The 11691-nt window shown below is 43.3% G+C and overlaps 1 protein-coding gene across 4 annotated transcripts in view; it reads left to right on the forward strand.

The window, feature by feature from the left end:
- The window catches only part of LOC147452592 (uncharacterized), a 41433-nt gene extending 33841 nt beyond the window's left edge, over positions 1-7592 (forward strand). For 3 of the 4 annotated variants that reach the window (XM_086518225.1, XM_086518226.1, XM_086518224.1), the window contains one exon: positions 7060-7592. In XM_086518225.1, coding sequence (XP_086374351.1) covers positions 7060-7251 — 192 coding nt within the window. In that variant the 3' untranslated portion in view covers positions 7252-7592. The remainder of the gene's footprint in view (positions 1-7059) is intronic. The other variant, XM_086518227.1, reaches the window with a different exon arrangement.
- The last annotated feature ends 4099 nt before the right edge of the window (positions 7593-11691 follow it).

The following is an 11691-nucleotide window of genomic DNA, read 5'->3' on the forward strand; positions in this document are numbered from 1 at the left end:
GCTTGACTGTTTTCTTTACTGGAATGAAGTGAGCCTGTTTGCTAAATCTGTCATTAACAGTCTAGATACCATCGTGACCACTCTGTGTTCTCGGGAGATCAAAAATGAAATCCATTGCAATACTTTCCCAGGGGCGGGTGGGCATGGGTAAAGGCTGTAACAATCCTTGTGCTTTATGCCTGTCAAACTTGACCTTCTAGCATACCAAGCAACTGTGCACAAACTCGTCCACATCCTTCTTGAGTCTTGGCCAAAAGAAGTATCTCGCTACCCCTTTCATGGTGGTAGCAATGCCGCGGTGGCCCATAGAAGGTGGACAATGGCATTTAGTCATAACCTTTTTCCTCAACAGCTGTGTAACGCACAACATGGTTTTTTTCATCAAGTAGCCATCCCGAATGGAATATCCCGCTACTGTCTCCCCATCCCGTATCCGTGTGAAAACGTCGGCAAAACCTTATCTGTGGCATACTGGTCGACCATATCCTCGAAGCTCCTATGATGTATCGCGGAAATAGCCAGAATCAACGGCTTCCGAGACAAAGCATCTGCCACCACATTCTTTTGTCCCTGAACATGGACAATCTGGAAGTGAAACTTTGACAGGATGTTCGCCCACCGCATCTGCTTTTCCGATAGCTGCTTCTGTGACAAGAAGTAGCACAAACAAGTAGCACAAACTTTGATGGTCTGTAAACACAGTAAAATCCTCTCCGAGTAGGTAGTGCCGCCATTGAGTTAGAGCATGGATAACCGCCAAAAGCTCTTTCTCGTAAATCTGTGCTGTCATCTCCGGCCTTGAGAACAATCGGCTTTCGTAAGCAATGACACGGCCTTCTTGCATTAAGACCGCACCCAGACTACGACCACAAGCATCACAATATACTTCAAATGACTTCTGCAAGGTCCGGCAAAGTCAAAACTGGTCCCATAGTCAATTTCTCTTTCAATGTCTGAAAGGCAGTCACCTCTATGGGTCCCCACGAGAATTGGACTCCTTTCTGTGTCAAGATATGCAAAGGGGAAGCAACCTCTTCAAACTTTTGAATGAACCGCCTGACAGCCTGTAGTACGTACACAGTCTTAAGAAGCTTCTAACTTCATGGACATTTCTCAAATCGGGCCAATCACGGATAGTCTCTATCTTGGCCGGATCCATTTGCACTCCCGCTGCTGAGAGTTTGAGACAATGTGTCCCAAAAAGTGTATCTCTGGTAGGAAAAATTCACTTTTCTTTGCATTAATCACTAACTATGTTGATCTCTATGTTCTGCCTCATTCTTGAAGAAAACAATGATATCGTCAAAGAAAGTGCCAACAAATAGCTTGTACTCTCAAAAAATCCTGTCCATCATCCAGTTAAATGTCGCAGGAGCATTGATTAAGCCAAAGGGAATCACCAAAAACTCAAATAACCCAAAAAGCTGTCTTGTAGACGTCTCCCGTCGCGATTCTGATCTGATGATATCCACTCTTCAAATCAATCCTGCTAAAGCACGAGGATCTCTGTAATCTGTCGAGTACATCATTGATCCTAGGAATCGGAAATCTGTTCTTGATGGTGATTTTGTTGAGAGCTCTATAATCAATACACATTCTCCAAGATCCGTCTTTCTTCAAAACCAACAACACTGGAGAGCAATACGGTGAAATACTAGGCTGGACAAGACCCTTTTCCAAGAGTTCTTTCACTTGGTTCATAATCTCTTCATTCTGTGCTCGGCTCACACGGTAAGGTGGCCGGTTCGGTGGTGTGCTTCCAGGTATCAGATCAATGGTATGATCTTTAGGACGAGCAGGTGGTAACTCGCCTGGTAGGCCCTCTGAGAAGCAATCAGTGGAGAAAATATTTATCAAGTTTATACATATTTGTCCTATCCTTACCACTCAATTCTTTCATAAAGATCGAGTAAACAAACAGACTGGATTTCATTAATTTAGAAATGGCCGAAGCCGATACAATAGGGTTAGACTCGCCCTTCAGTTTCATGTCAAGTACAATGGTTCTGCCCTTCTCTGTAGTCAATGTCGCTTTCCTCGCCCGATACTCGACCACGGCGTTCTGCTTGTGGTACTAGGGAATTCCCAAGAGAACATCACAACCTTCCAAAGGCATTATGTAAAAGTCCTCATGCCCCAAATACCCCTGACAATGCAACCGAAGTTTGCCAATGATAGGTGTAATGGCTACGTCCCTGTCGGGTGCCGCTAGAACAGCCTCCGCAAGTGGTCCCATCCGATCGGGAGTGATCTCGAGTTGCGCCGCCAATTCCGGTGAAATGAAGTTGGCCTTGGCTCCTCCATCAAAGAAGATCAGGGCCTGTTGGTCTTTCACTTTGCCCCAAGCTCGACAAAGTTCTGTACTCTCATCCATTGTGTTGGGATCGATACCCACACAATCTAGAACCAGTCCTGTTTCATCTTGCCTTTTCTTCCACGTTCCTCAGCTGCTCTCAAACTCTCAGGCCTTTCGTCGTCCTTGTCATTCTGTTCTTTCTGTGCCTTTTTAGGGCACTTCGAGGAGATATGTCCATGTTCCCCGCATCCAAAGCACTTCCCCTCCCTGATGAAGTGAGCTCTCTCCTGAGGAGTAAGCTTGGGTCGTGCATCCTTCTTTTCTGGGTTGCTCTTTCTCTTTCTACTTTCATTCGCTGAAGTCTGTTCGGCTCGTTGTGTCATGACCTCATCGGTGGGGTAGGTCAGACTGCTAGAGTGAATGGCAAAACCCCGTTTCGCATTACTCATCAACTCCTGAATAGAAGCTGACTTTTGTTTCAAGGAGTGATCTCGGATCTCTGTAGGTAGACCCAAGGTAAACCGCTCAATTTGTTCTCTGAACGAAATCTTCTTGAATGAAGAGACGGGGAGAAAAGAGCTCCAAAATCTCTCACAATAAGCGTCCACTGTATCTCTCTTGGTCATCCGAAGATGGTTCCAAGCAGCTCGTATATCGCGTTCATACTCTTGAGTTAGCCAAGAAGAAATAAAAAGCTTCTTAAATTTCAGCCATTTAACTGGCGCAGTCTTGTTTAAAAGAAGCGTGGACCACCAAGTTCGAGCATTCCCCTTAAAATAAGAGGCAGCTCTCCGAATCTTAGAGTGCTTTGAGTAGCGTCCTCCCGCGAAAGCGATGTCAAACTGCTGTATAAAAGACAAAGCCTTCAAAGCATCTTTATATCCCGAAAACGTGTCAAATTTAATCGACTGTCCCCCTTCCTTAAACTCTCGGGCTTTCTTGCTTTTGTCTTCCAGAAAGTCATACTGGTTGGCTTTATAAATTTTTTTCTTGTTTGCATAAAAGTTGCCGTCGTCAGAGTCTGAACTGTCTGTAGACAAGTCCTCTGTAGAACTGTCACTCACTGGGCGAGATTTAGACTTCTTTGCCTTTTTTTACCCTTTCTGAAGCATTGTTTCTTGCTTCGCCTTTTGCCTTTTCTGTCTTCTTCGCTCGAGTCAGAAGAGCTAGAAGAACTGTCTGAAGAAGAAGAAGAAGAAGAACTAGGTACTTCTTCAAATCGAACACGCTTCTTCTGTTTCTTTGCCTTATCAAATGTCGACTGACGACCCAAATAACCCGGGAAGTCAGTGCCTTTCTTCTGCTTTTTGCCATGCTTTTTAGCTTTGTTCTGCGCGTCAAAAAGCTGAGCAATTCGTGCATCAAGAAATATTCCTTCTCTGAATATTTCTTGTGAGCAGAAGGTTTCTTGAGAGCGGGTTTCGGGGGTGGTGTTGTGGTTTTCTGCAACTGCTCGTGCACTTCTTGTAAAGAAGTATCGCTTATATATTTTGCAAATTTTGGGTCCTTCGCAAAATTGAGCATCATCTTTGTTGCATCGCCGATCAATTGACGACGCTCCATCTCTCGTTGCTCCGCCTGAGTAGGCCGAGGGGTGCCATTCTCCTTGCCGGAATCTTTGTTGTGATCCCGTCCCGCATCTCCGGATGCAGAGGGAGTCGACTGATCCTTGCGTGAAGCCATAGGTGCTACGAAATTTTTTTTGGGATCGGATTTCTTGTAGAAGAGAAATCGGCCGTGCTCTGATCCACTGTAACAGACTTGGACACTCCAAGTCAAGAATCGACCACAACAACACCAAATAACCACTTCAAAACAATTCACAGTTCACAAGAGATTTACACTGGCCCGCGGCGGAGTTTCGTGCCTAGAGATATTGGCCCCAAAGACTGGCGCCCCTTTCGGTATTTCTTTTTGTATTAATCTGAGATCAAAGTACAAGAGTGGTTGGGTCTCACTCTCAGACTCTGCGTCCAGATGCTCTGCAGAGTGGGAGCCCAAGCCACTTATTTATTTACAAGGGATGCCAAAAGCAGAGCCCCAAAAGCTTAAAATTAAAAGCCTAAAAGTAAAGCAAAGGCTCTTTCTCTCACCGTCACAAGATGGGCACCACGTGCCAATAGAAAAGAACAGACTGAACAGACTTTTAGCACTTCAATAACAACTGAACTGAAAGAGAGAGAGATGACACGCGACACGAAGTGGCGGAATTCCACCCCAGAGAGTATTGGCCCCAAACCTTGGCGCCCCTTTCGGTATTTCTTTATATTGCATCAACACAGTACAAGCCGGTACTCCAGACTCTGCACCTTCTCCAGGAAGCATGCCAAAGAATGAGCCCTAACCTCATATTTAAAGGCCCTTGGCCAAAAAAGCAGTTTACAGTAAAAAGCCTTCAAACTTAAAAGCATCTGGTCCAAAACCAAAGCCAAAAAGCTGCGAGCGTAAATCACGGAAATCTATACAGCCTGCCACGTCATCAGCCAACGCAAAACGTGGAAATCCGTATAGCTTGCCACGTCATCATGCCAGCGCAATTTCGAAAATCTGCCACGTCATTAGTTTTTGCGCGTGTGTGTGCAGGTCCTGCTTTATTTTAATCCTTTGTCACTTGGGGCCCCATCAAACGGGGTCCCCATAAGTCGGTAGGACTTTTTCTCTGTTACTTGTTCTTCTTAGGGTTTAGGCCCCTCGGTTGGTAGCTCCGTTCTTCAGTAGGTCGACACGTCAGCAGTTTGTTACACTCACAAGCTCTCTTGAGCTTCCAAAATAAAGCAAAAGATTCTCTCCCCCCCATCCTTTGCATAGCCAATAAAGCAGCCAAAAACTGCCGTAAAAAGCAAAATCTGCCGCTGGAATAAGGCTCCGCAAATTCCGCCGCAATCTGCGGGCGTCTGTACTGCTGCCACGTGTCATGCCCAATTTAGGGTTAGGGTTTCTGCCAGCAATTAGGGTTTCTGGAATTAGGGGTTCTGCAGATTTTTAGGGTTAGGGTTTCTGCTCTTGGGCGGCCACGTCATCACTTTGTGACAACCATCTTTCTAGGGAGCGGAATTCTATGACCGAAACGAAATACACAATGATCAGTTGCGCCTCCGTTCTAAACGAAGAAGCTCTAACCCTAAAACCCGTCACAGCAACAAGAGACTTTTTACATGGGGAAGCAAATTAGTGGACATGGCCGTTCAGCAAATTAGAGGACATGGCGGTTCAAATTTTAGCACAGTTGCCTCTCCATTACAGCAATTTTTATTCCTCGTTGATTGCCGGTGGACGATTGAACACAATCACTTGGGAGGGAGTGTCCCAATTGTACCGGAGTAGGAGAGTGGTTGAATTCAGGAAGGATTTTGGGCTCCGAAGGTCTCACCAGCTCTTCATCGAAAGGAAACTAGAAGGCTAAGTTGAAAGATGAAAATACAAATAAGAAGACGGATGCTGAGTGTAAACTTGAAAGCTTTGAAAGCAGAGCGGCATTGCAACAACTGTGGCGAGAAGGGTCATTATTGGCGATAGTAACGGAAGGCCATATGCACACCCAATGTGGTGAGCAGCGTTGTGACATGGGGGGTGGTCACCTAGCTTTTGCAACTTCTGAGGTCACATGCTTGAGGGATCTCATACTGATCCAGTCTTCATCCATACAGCCTTGGGCTGAGGATCTCTTGATATGCTGCTTCCTTCTATTGTGCATCAGTTTGATATCCATCGACATTTTGGTCGGGGTTGCTGCATACTCTACGTAGCCATTTTTACTACGCCATTGAATATGCTTTGATCTTGAGTGGCCACTGGACTTCGAAGGACACACTATGCCTATGGACAGCTACTTCGGCAGTCGCCCTTTGATGTATCTGTTGGACTTCTCACCAGGAGACATGCAGAGCCTTGGAGCATTCCCAATCTGTGGGTGTTCTTTTATCTGTAGAGTTTTACAGTCTGCATGTATTATGCTGATGTAGGGTTTTACAGTCTGCATATGCGGTGCTCATCTCGTTATATCTTGTAGCCAGCTGGCAAGCTACAGAGCCTGTAGACTGCTGTAGTGTCTCTCGTCTGTTGATTGATCACTCAAGTTGTGTGCAGAAAAATAAGAAATACTCTATGAACCACTTGCTTGCATGAAGAAGATGACGTCGTAGAAACAAACCCAAGAGATGTCAAAGATCTATCTGATGAGTCTTGAACTCGAGACCTGATACTCCAGAGGGAACTGGGATAACCACTTGCTTGCATGAAGGATGAAAAGCCTCTTATGTGAGTTTGGCAGCTTGCACTAGTTCAAGCTATCGTTGTAACTGATGTTTGAACTACCAATACAGACAGCCAGTCGTTGGCTTAAATACCCATGCCCAGCAGGACCTACCAATCAACACACCAATGAACTAGAAAAAGAGAGAAGTGAAAATGGGAAATACCCTTGAGAATCAACGTGACTATTGTTGTCAGCTGGAGATCAATCTAGCGAATCAGAATGTAGATTGCCCGAAGATGAAACAGCAGGAGATGATCTGAACAATTGCTCGAGTCTTAATAATGTGTCGATACTCAAATAATCTGGGTTATCAAATGTGTTATCTTTGATACTTTATAGGGCTCTCCTTTCTCTTTCCCCCCCCCACCCCCCCCCCCCCCCCCCCCCCCCCCCCCCCCCCCCCCCCCCCTCCCCCTCCCGCCCCCGGGCCCCGGGGCCCCGGGTGGCAGTGTTTCTTACTGTATGATGGTGGGATGAGTGATTGTGTTGACATTTGGCCTCTTTCCAGGGAGTAAATGGTGCAGAACGATTTCGTAGGAGCTCTATTTTGGATGTTGTTAGGAGGATAGTGAAAAAAGAGGGTTCTCGAGCTCTTCTCAAAGGTTTAAAGCCGAGAATTTTGTTTCACACACCAGCAGCAGCAATCTGCTGGTCAACATATGAAGCAAGCAAGAGCTTTTTGCAGCAAACTAAAAATTAGCCTATAGGTAAAGAAAAGTCCTTGCCGTTGTCGTGGGGCTGCAGATATGTCAGATTTACTGCATTTTTATGGGTATCAATTCTCATCCCTGAAGTTTTTATCCGGCAGATTTGTCTGTAAAATTGAGTGCTGTAAACTTTCTCCACGAAAGCATCAGATGTCTCCATACACTGTCAGCAAACCCTGGCTCACTTATCTTTGACCTCTTGAGGCAAGATCTTGTAATATATCTGTAATTTACCTTCAACGGTGTTTTACAAGGGCACCATGCGAAAAAAACTCACAATTGCAATCATCAAATGACATGCAACAAGGGTTGAATTACCATGTATTTGTCTTTATTTCTGGAGTATTTGTGCTTCTCTGTTTTGCTGAGATATTGCTGATGTGTGCAGTTGCCAAAGAGAACTCGGCAAGTACTTGCTGGTGAATGTAACAGCAACTTGGTGTTTAAGTAATGTGAAATGAGCTACAAGTGTATGCCTTTTGTAGTTGTAGTATAGCTTATGAGTTTATTTATATAAACAGAGTCACCATTGCTTCAGGTGCTAGAAGAAAGTAATATCTAGTCAATCAAAATTCTATTTTCACGCACCATTTACTGACAAGTTGGTTGCAGGTTGTATCTAGCATCACAAAACAGGAGCGGTTGCATGCAAAATGTCATACAAAAGAATGCTGATAATTTTTATTTCATTCGGCAAAATCTGTTTTTTGACACACCACCTTCAGAAATGCCTGCATTTTGTGTGTAGCTTAGTAAAACAGGAATCGTTGCTTGCAAAATTTCGCGAGCAACTACTGCGCATCATCATGCTCTTCTTTATTTTATCCCTTGCTAGACCATTTGTCGTTTGCCCTTCTGACCTCCCAATCACTCAGATGAGCTGGTGATTGCCATTACTTTGCCTTTAAAGCTGAAGCAAGAATTCTTCCATGGCTGTCAATGGTCATGCTGTAGTCTAGTATCATGTCAACCTTTGTGTCACCGGGTAAGAGCTGTGGAGCACTCAAATGAAGAGCAGACTCATTGGTTGGCTCCCCTTGCTGCACTGCCTGGTGAAGACATAGTATTCATGTCAATGCTTATGGTGTTTTCCCTTCCAATGACATTGTGATCATTCATGAGCTTTCGTTTGATCCTAATTTGGAGATTCAGATGCCACTAACATATGTTTTACCCCCACAGTCCATATTGTTTGGAATACTTGAGCAGATGGAATACTGTTCATCAGGAAGTACTTTTCAAATTGACAATCAATTGAAATTTGGCCAACATTTACATGTTAAAGAGTGTATACCTTGGCCGGCATGTTCTACATTGGCAATCAAAGCGGCCCCTTCTGATGGCCTCTCTACGATGGCCATGTGCCCCCTTTGACAACGGTCAAGTGCTTGATGAAACTCAGGATAACCGAACCTAGCGCCCCCCCCCCCCCCCCCCCCCCCCCCCCCCCCCCCCCCCCTCCCTTTTGTCTCCATCGGCCTTTTGCAAGGGGATGTGCTTCTACAATGTCTGAAGCGTTCCCTCTTTACTATGTATGGCTCTGTTGCTAGTGGAGTAGGGTTGTCATAGATGCAGCATATCAAAGTGTTCCTTCTTACTGTGAATGCCTCTGTTGCTAGTCCGAGTAGGTTTGTCATAGATTTAACTTCCACAAAAACCAACTGTTGGACTCATCAATTTCAGATGTAGAGCTTTTGAGCTAACAAACTTATTGCCCTCTGATGTTGCTGGTGTACGAAAAACCAACTTATATCTCCTCCAAACATGTTATCGCTACCTTAGTGATGAGGACAGCAGACTCTAGTTGCTATCAGCTCATCTTTTTTGACTCCTCAATTTGACAATCGTGCAATGTCTCTCTGATAGAGCATATTGTACGGGAGGGTACATGTCGTGTTTGTTGTGGCTGCCCAAAGACATCTCTTGTATGTGAGTAGGGTGCGAGATTAGAAGATGCACCAAGAGAATTGTGCTCTCTTACCTCTGTAGTCATTTTGGCAATAGACTTATACATAATCTCTCACTTCATAGCTTCTCTTCGTAGGCATGTATAGAGTAGTTCAAACATTTTATCCTAAGATATGGAAGCACATTAGTCCATCCATACAAGTTCTTATTGTTTCTGAATGCTGTGAGAAGGTTAAAAACCTAATCAAAAGTGACTAGTTGACAGAAGTCAATGGTGAAGATGTCAAATATAGTCACAGTAGCTCATTGGAACGAGGACAAAGAGAAGAGCAAGCATTGAAATTTGTGTCTTCATTGGTGCTGCCAATTGCATATATGGGTGTCACTTGAATACTTTGCATATCATTTGTAGTATTGCTTGAGTGGTTATATGACCATGCTGGATGTGATGTAAAACGTATGATAGCCCATCCTCAAACGTTTAAGTTCCAATTTGCAACTTATAAGCTCTCAATTGACGCATAAATTAGTTATTTTGACCATTGTTTGCTCTAGTTTGAGATTGAGGTATAAATATCACTTTTTAAAATGCCCAAGGCCTTTTGACCTAAACTCTAAGAAAGACCTCTCTTCTCTGTGGATGTAAACTCAAGCTTCCATAGCTTTCAAGCTTGGTATGTGCTCTATGTTGAGGCAATGAAGAGCTTCTCTCAAATCTCTACCATATTCTATTTTCTATTGAGTGTGTGTGCACTTTCTTTCTTGCATTGCAAGTACATGACACCATGTGCATGTTTGTGTGTGTATTTTTGCGTGTGTGTGTGTGTGTGTGTGTGTGTGTGTGTGTGTGTGTGTGTGTGTGTGTAGACGAATGATATTTCCAATGCTTGTATGTGTGCTCTCTTGAGTATGTGCATGTGTTTCTTTGTGCATTTCATGTTTGATAGATGAGAACCAATGCTTGCTTTGTTGATCGTAGATTGACAATTGATTGAGTGATAGAAATGAGAAGAGGTGCCTATCTTCACCATTGATACATTCTTCATGAGTATTGTAGCTAGGTTAAATTAGATTGAGCACTTGTTGCATATGTGTATAGTGAGACTCTCAAATGCAAGTATGGTCGACACCAAGCACCACTCAGGTAATTGATCGTAGTGATAATTTAAAGGATTTTTGCGTCAACAATTGCACAAACAGATTAGCTTCTTTGTATGCTTGACCTCATACAACAAAAAATTGTTACCTATGCAAGGAGTTAGAATGAAAGGTAATGCACGAGGAGGATGATATGGATGTAATCCTTGTGAAGATTAAATATTTGAGAGAGCAGTTGATTGGTGTTGGTGAGGTCCTTCCTAATTCCATTGTGCAAATAGTTCTTGATGCATTGCCAGGTTCCTATTAGACTTTTTAGACTTTTGCGTCCCCTTCAAAACCTGTGACATAGAATAAACTTGATGAAGTACAATGACCATCTTGTCTCTATTTTGCTACAAGAGGCCTAGCGTAGAGAAAACAAGGCTAAGCTCGCTTTTGAACATGCATTTGTGGCTCTTTAGCAAAAGAAGAATAAAATTGTTGTCACTTGTAATGCTTCTTCTTCGAATAGAAATAGGTTTAGTCTGATGATTAAAAAAACAAATAGAAGATGATCATTTATCAAAAAATTTCCTAAGATTAAGGCTGAAAAGAGGCTTGAGAGAAAGAGACAAAGGCAACCATTGCATATGCTTCTGCCAATGCAGGTTCTTGATAAGTACTCTGCAAGATGTAAATTTGGATTTTAGAGGGAAGTGTCAATATGATCCACGTGTTCATGACGCATGCATTTCAAAGTCTGTGTATCATGTGTGGTACTTTGCCAATGGTGAAACCAATCACATTTAGTCATGATTTGTTCTCTTCACTTGAGACCAGCTTTAACAAAAATATTGTCACATGTGCCTAACAATGGATCTTAACAAGTGAAACACGTTTGAAAAAATTATGCTTATTGCTATAAGTGAGTTCTTCCACTTTTCTTGATGCTAACATTTATTTAGGATCAAGTAGAATCTCTCATATCTATCTTTACTTGCAAAACTGATTATAGTCAAGTTCGTGGATGACATATGTTTTGTGCATGATCTTAGTTTTAGTGATACTATTGTGATACCAGGCAAGAGCCGTATAAGTTCCACGCTTACAAAAAATATGTGGAAGACTCATTGTGTAGTTTTTAATAATCAAACTATTTAAGATGCAAAACTTTGGCATGCATATGTTTATCATTTGATTTTTTTCACTTTGCTATTTTTGCAAAACTAAGATATGGTTGTGTCACATTATCTATAGCTTAGAGACCAAGGAGCATGCATGAACGCACAAATAGGTGCACATAGCACACCGTGTATGCATAACTTGGGGGTGGAGTCCATATAGGAAGGATTTGAGGAGGCATAGACGGCCACAAAGGTGTGTAGCTTGGCACACTGTAGGCTCATGTCATATGTGTGAACCACAAAGCCAAGATCATATAAGCA

This window comes from Adiantum capillus-veneris, chromosome 8 (genome assembly GCF_014529385.1).
Source record: "Adiantum capillus-veneris isolate H3 chromosome 8, ASM1452938v2, whole genome shotgun sequence".
Lineage (NCBI taxonomy): Eukaryota > Viridiplantae > Streptophyta > Polypodiopsida > Polypodiales > Pteridaceae > Adiantum > Adiantum capillus-veneris.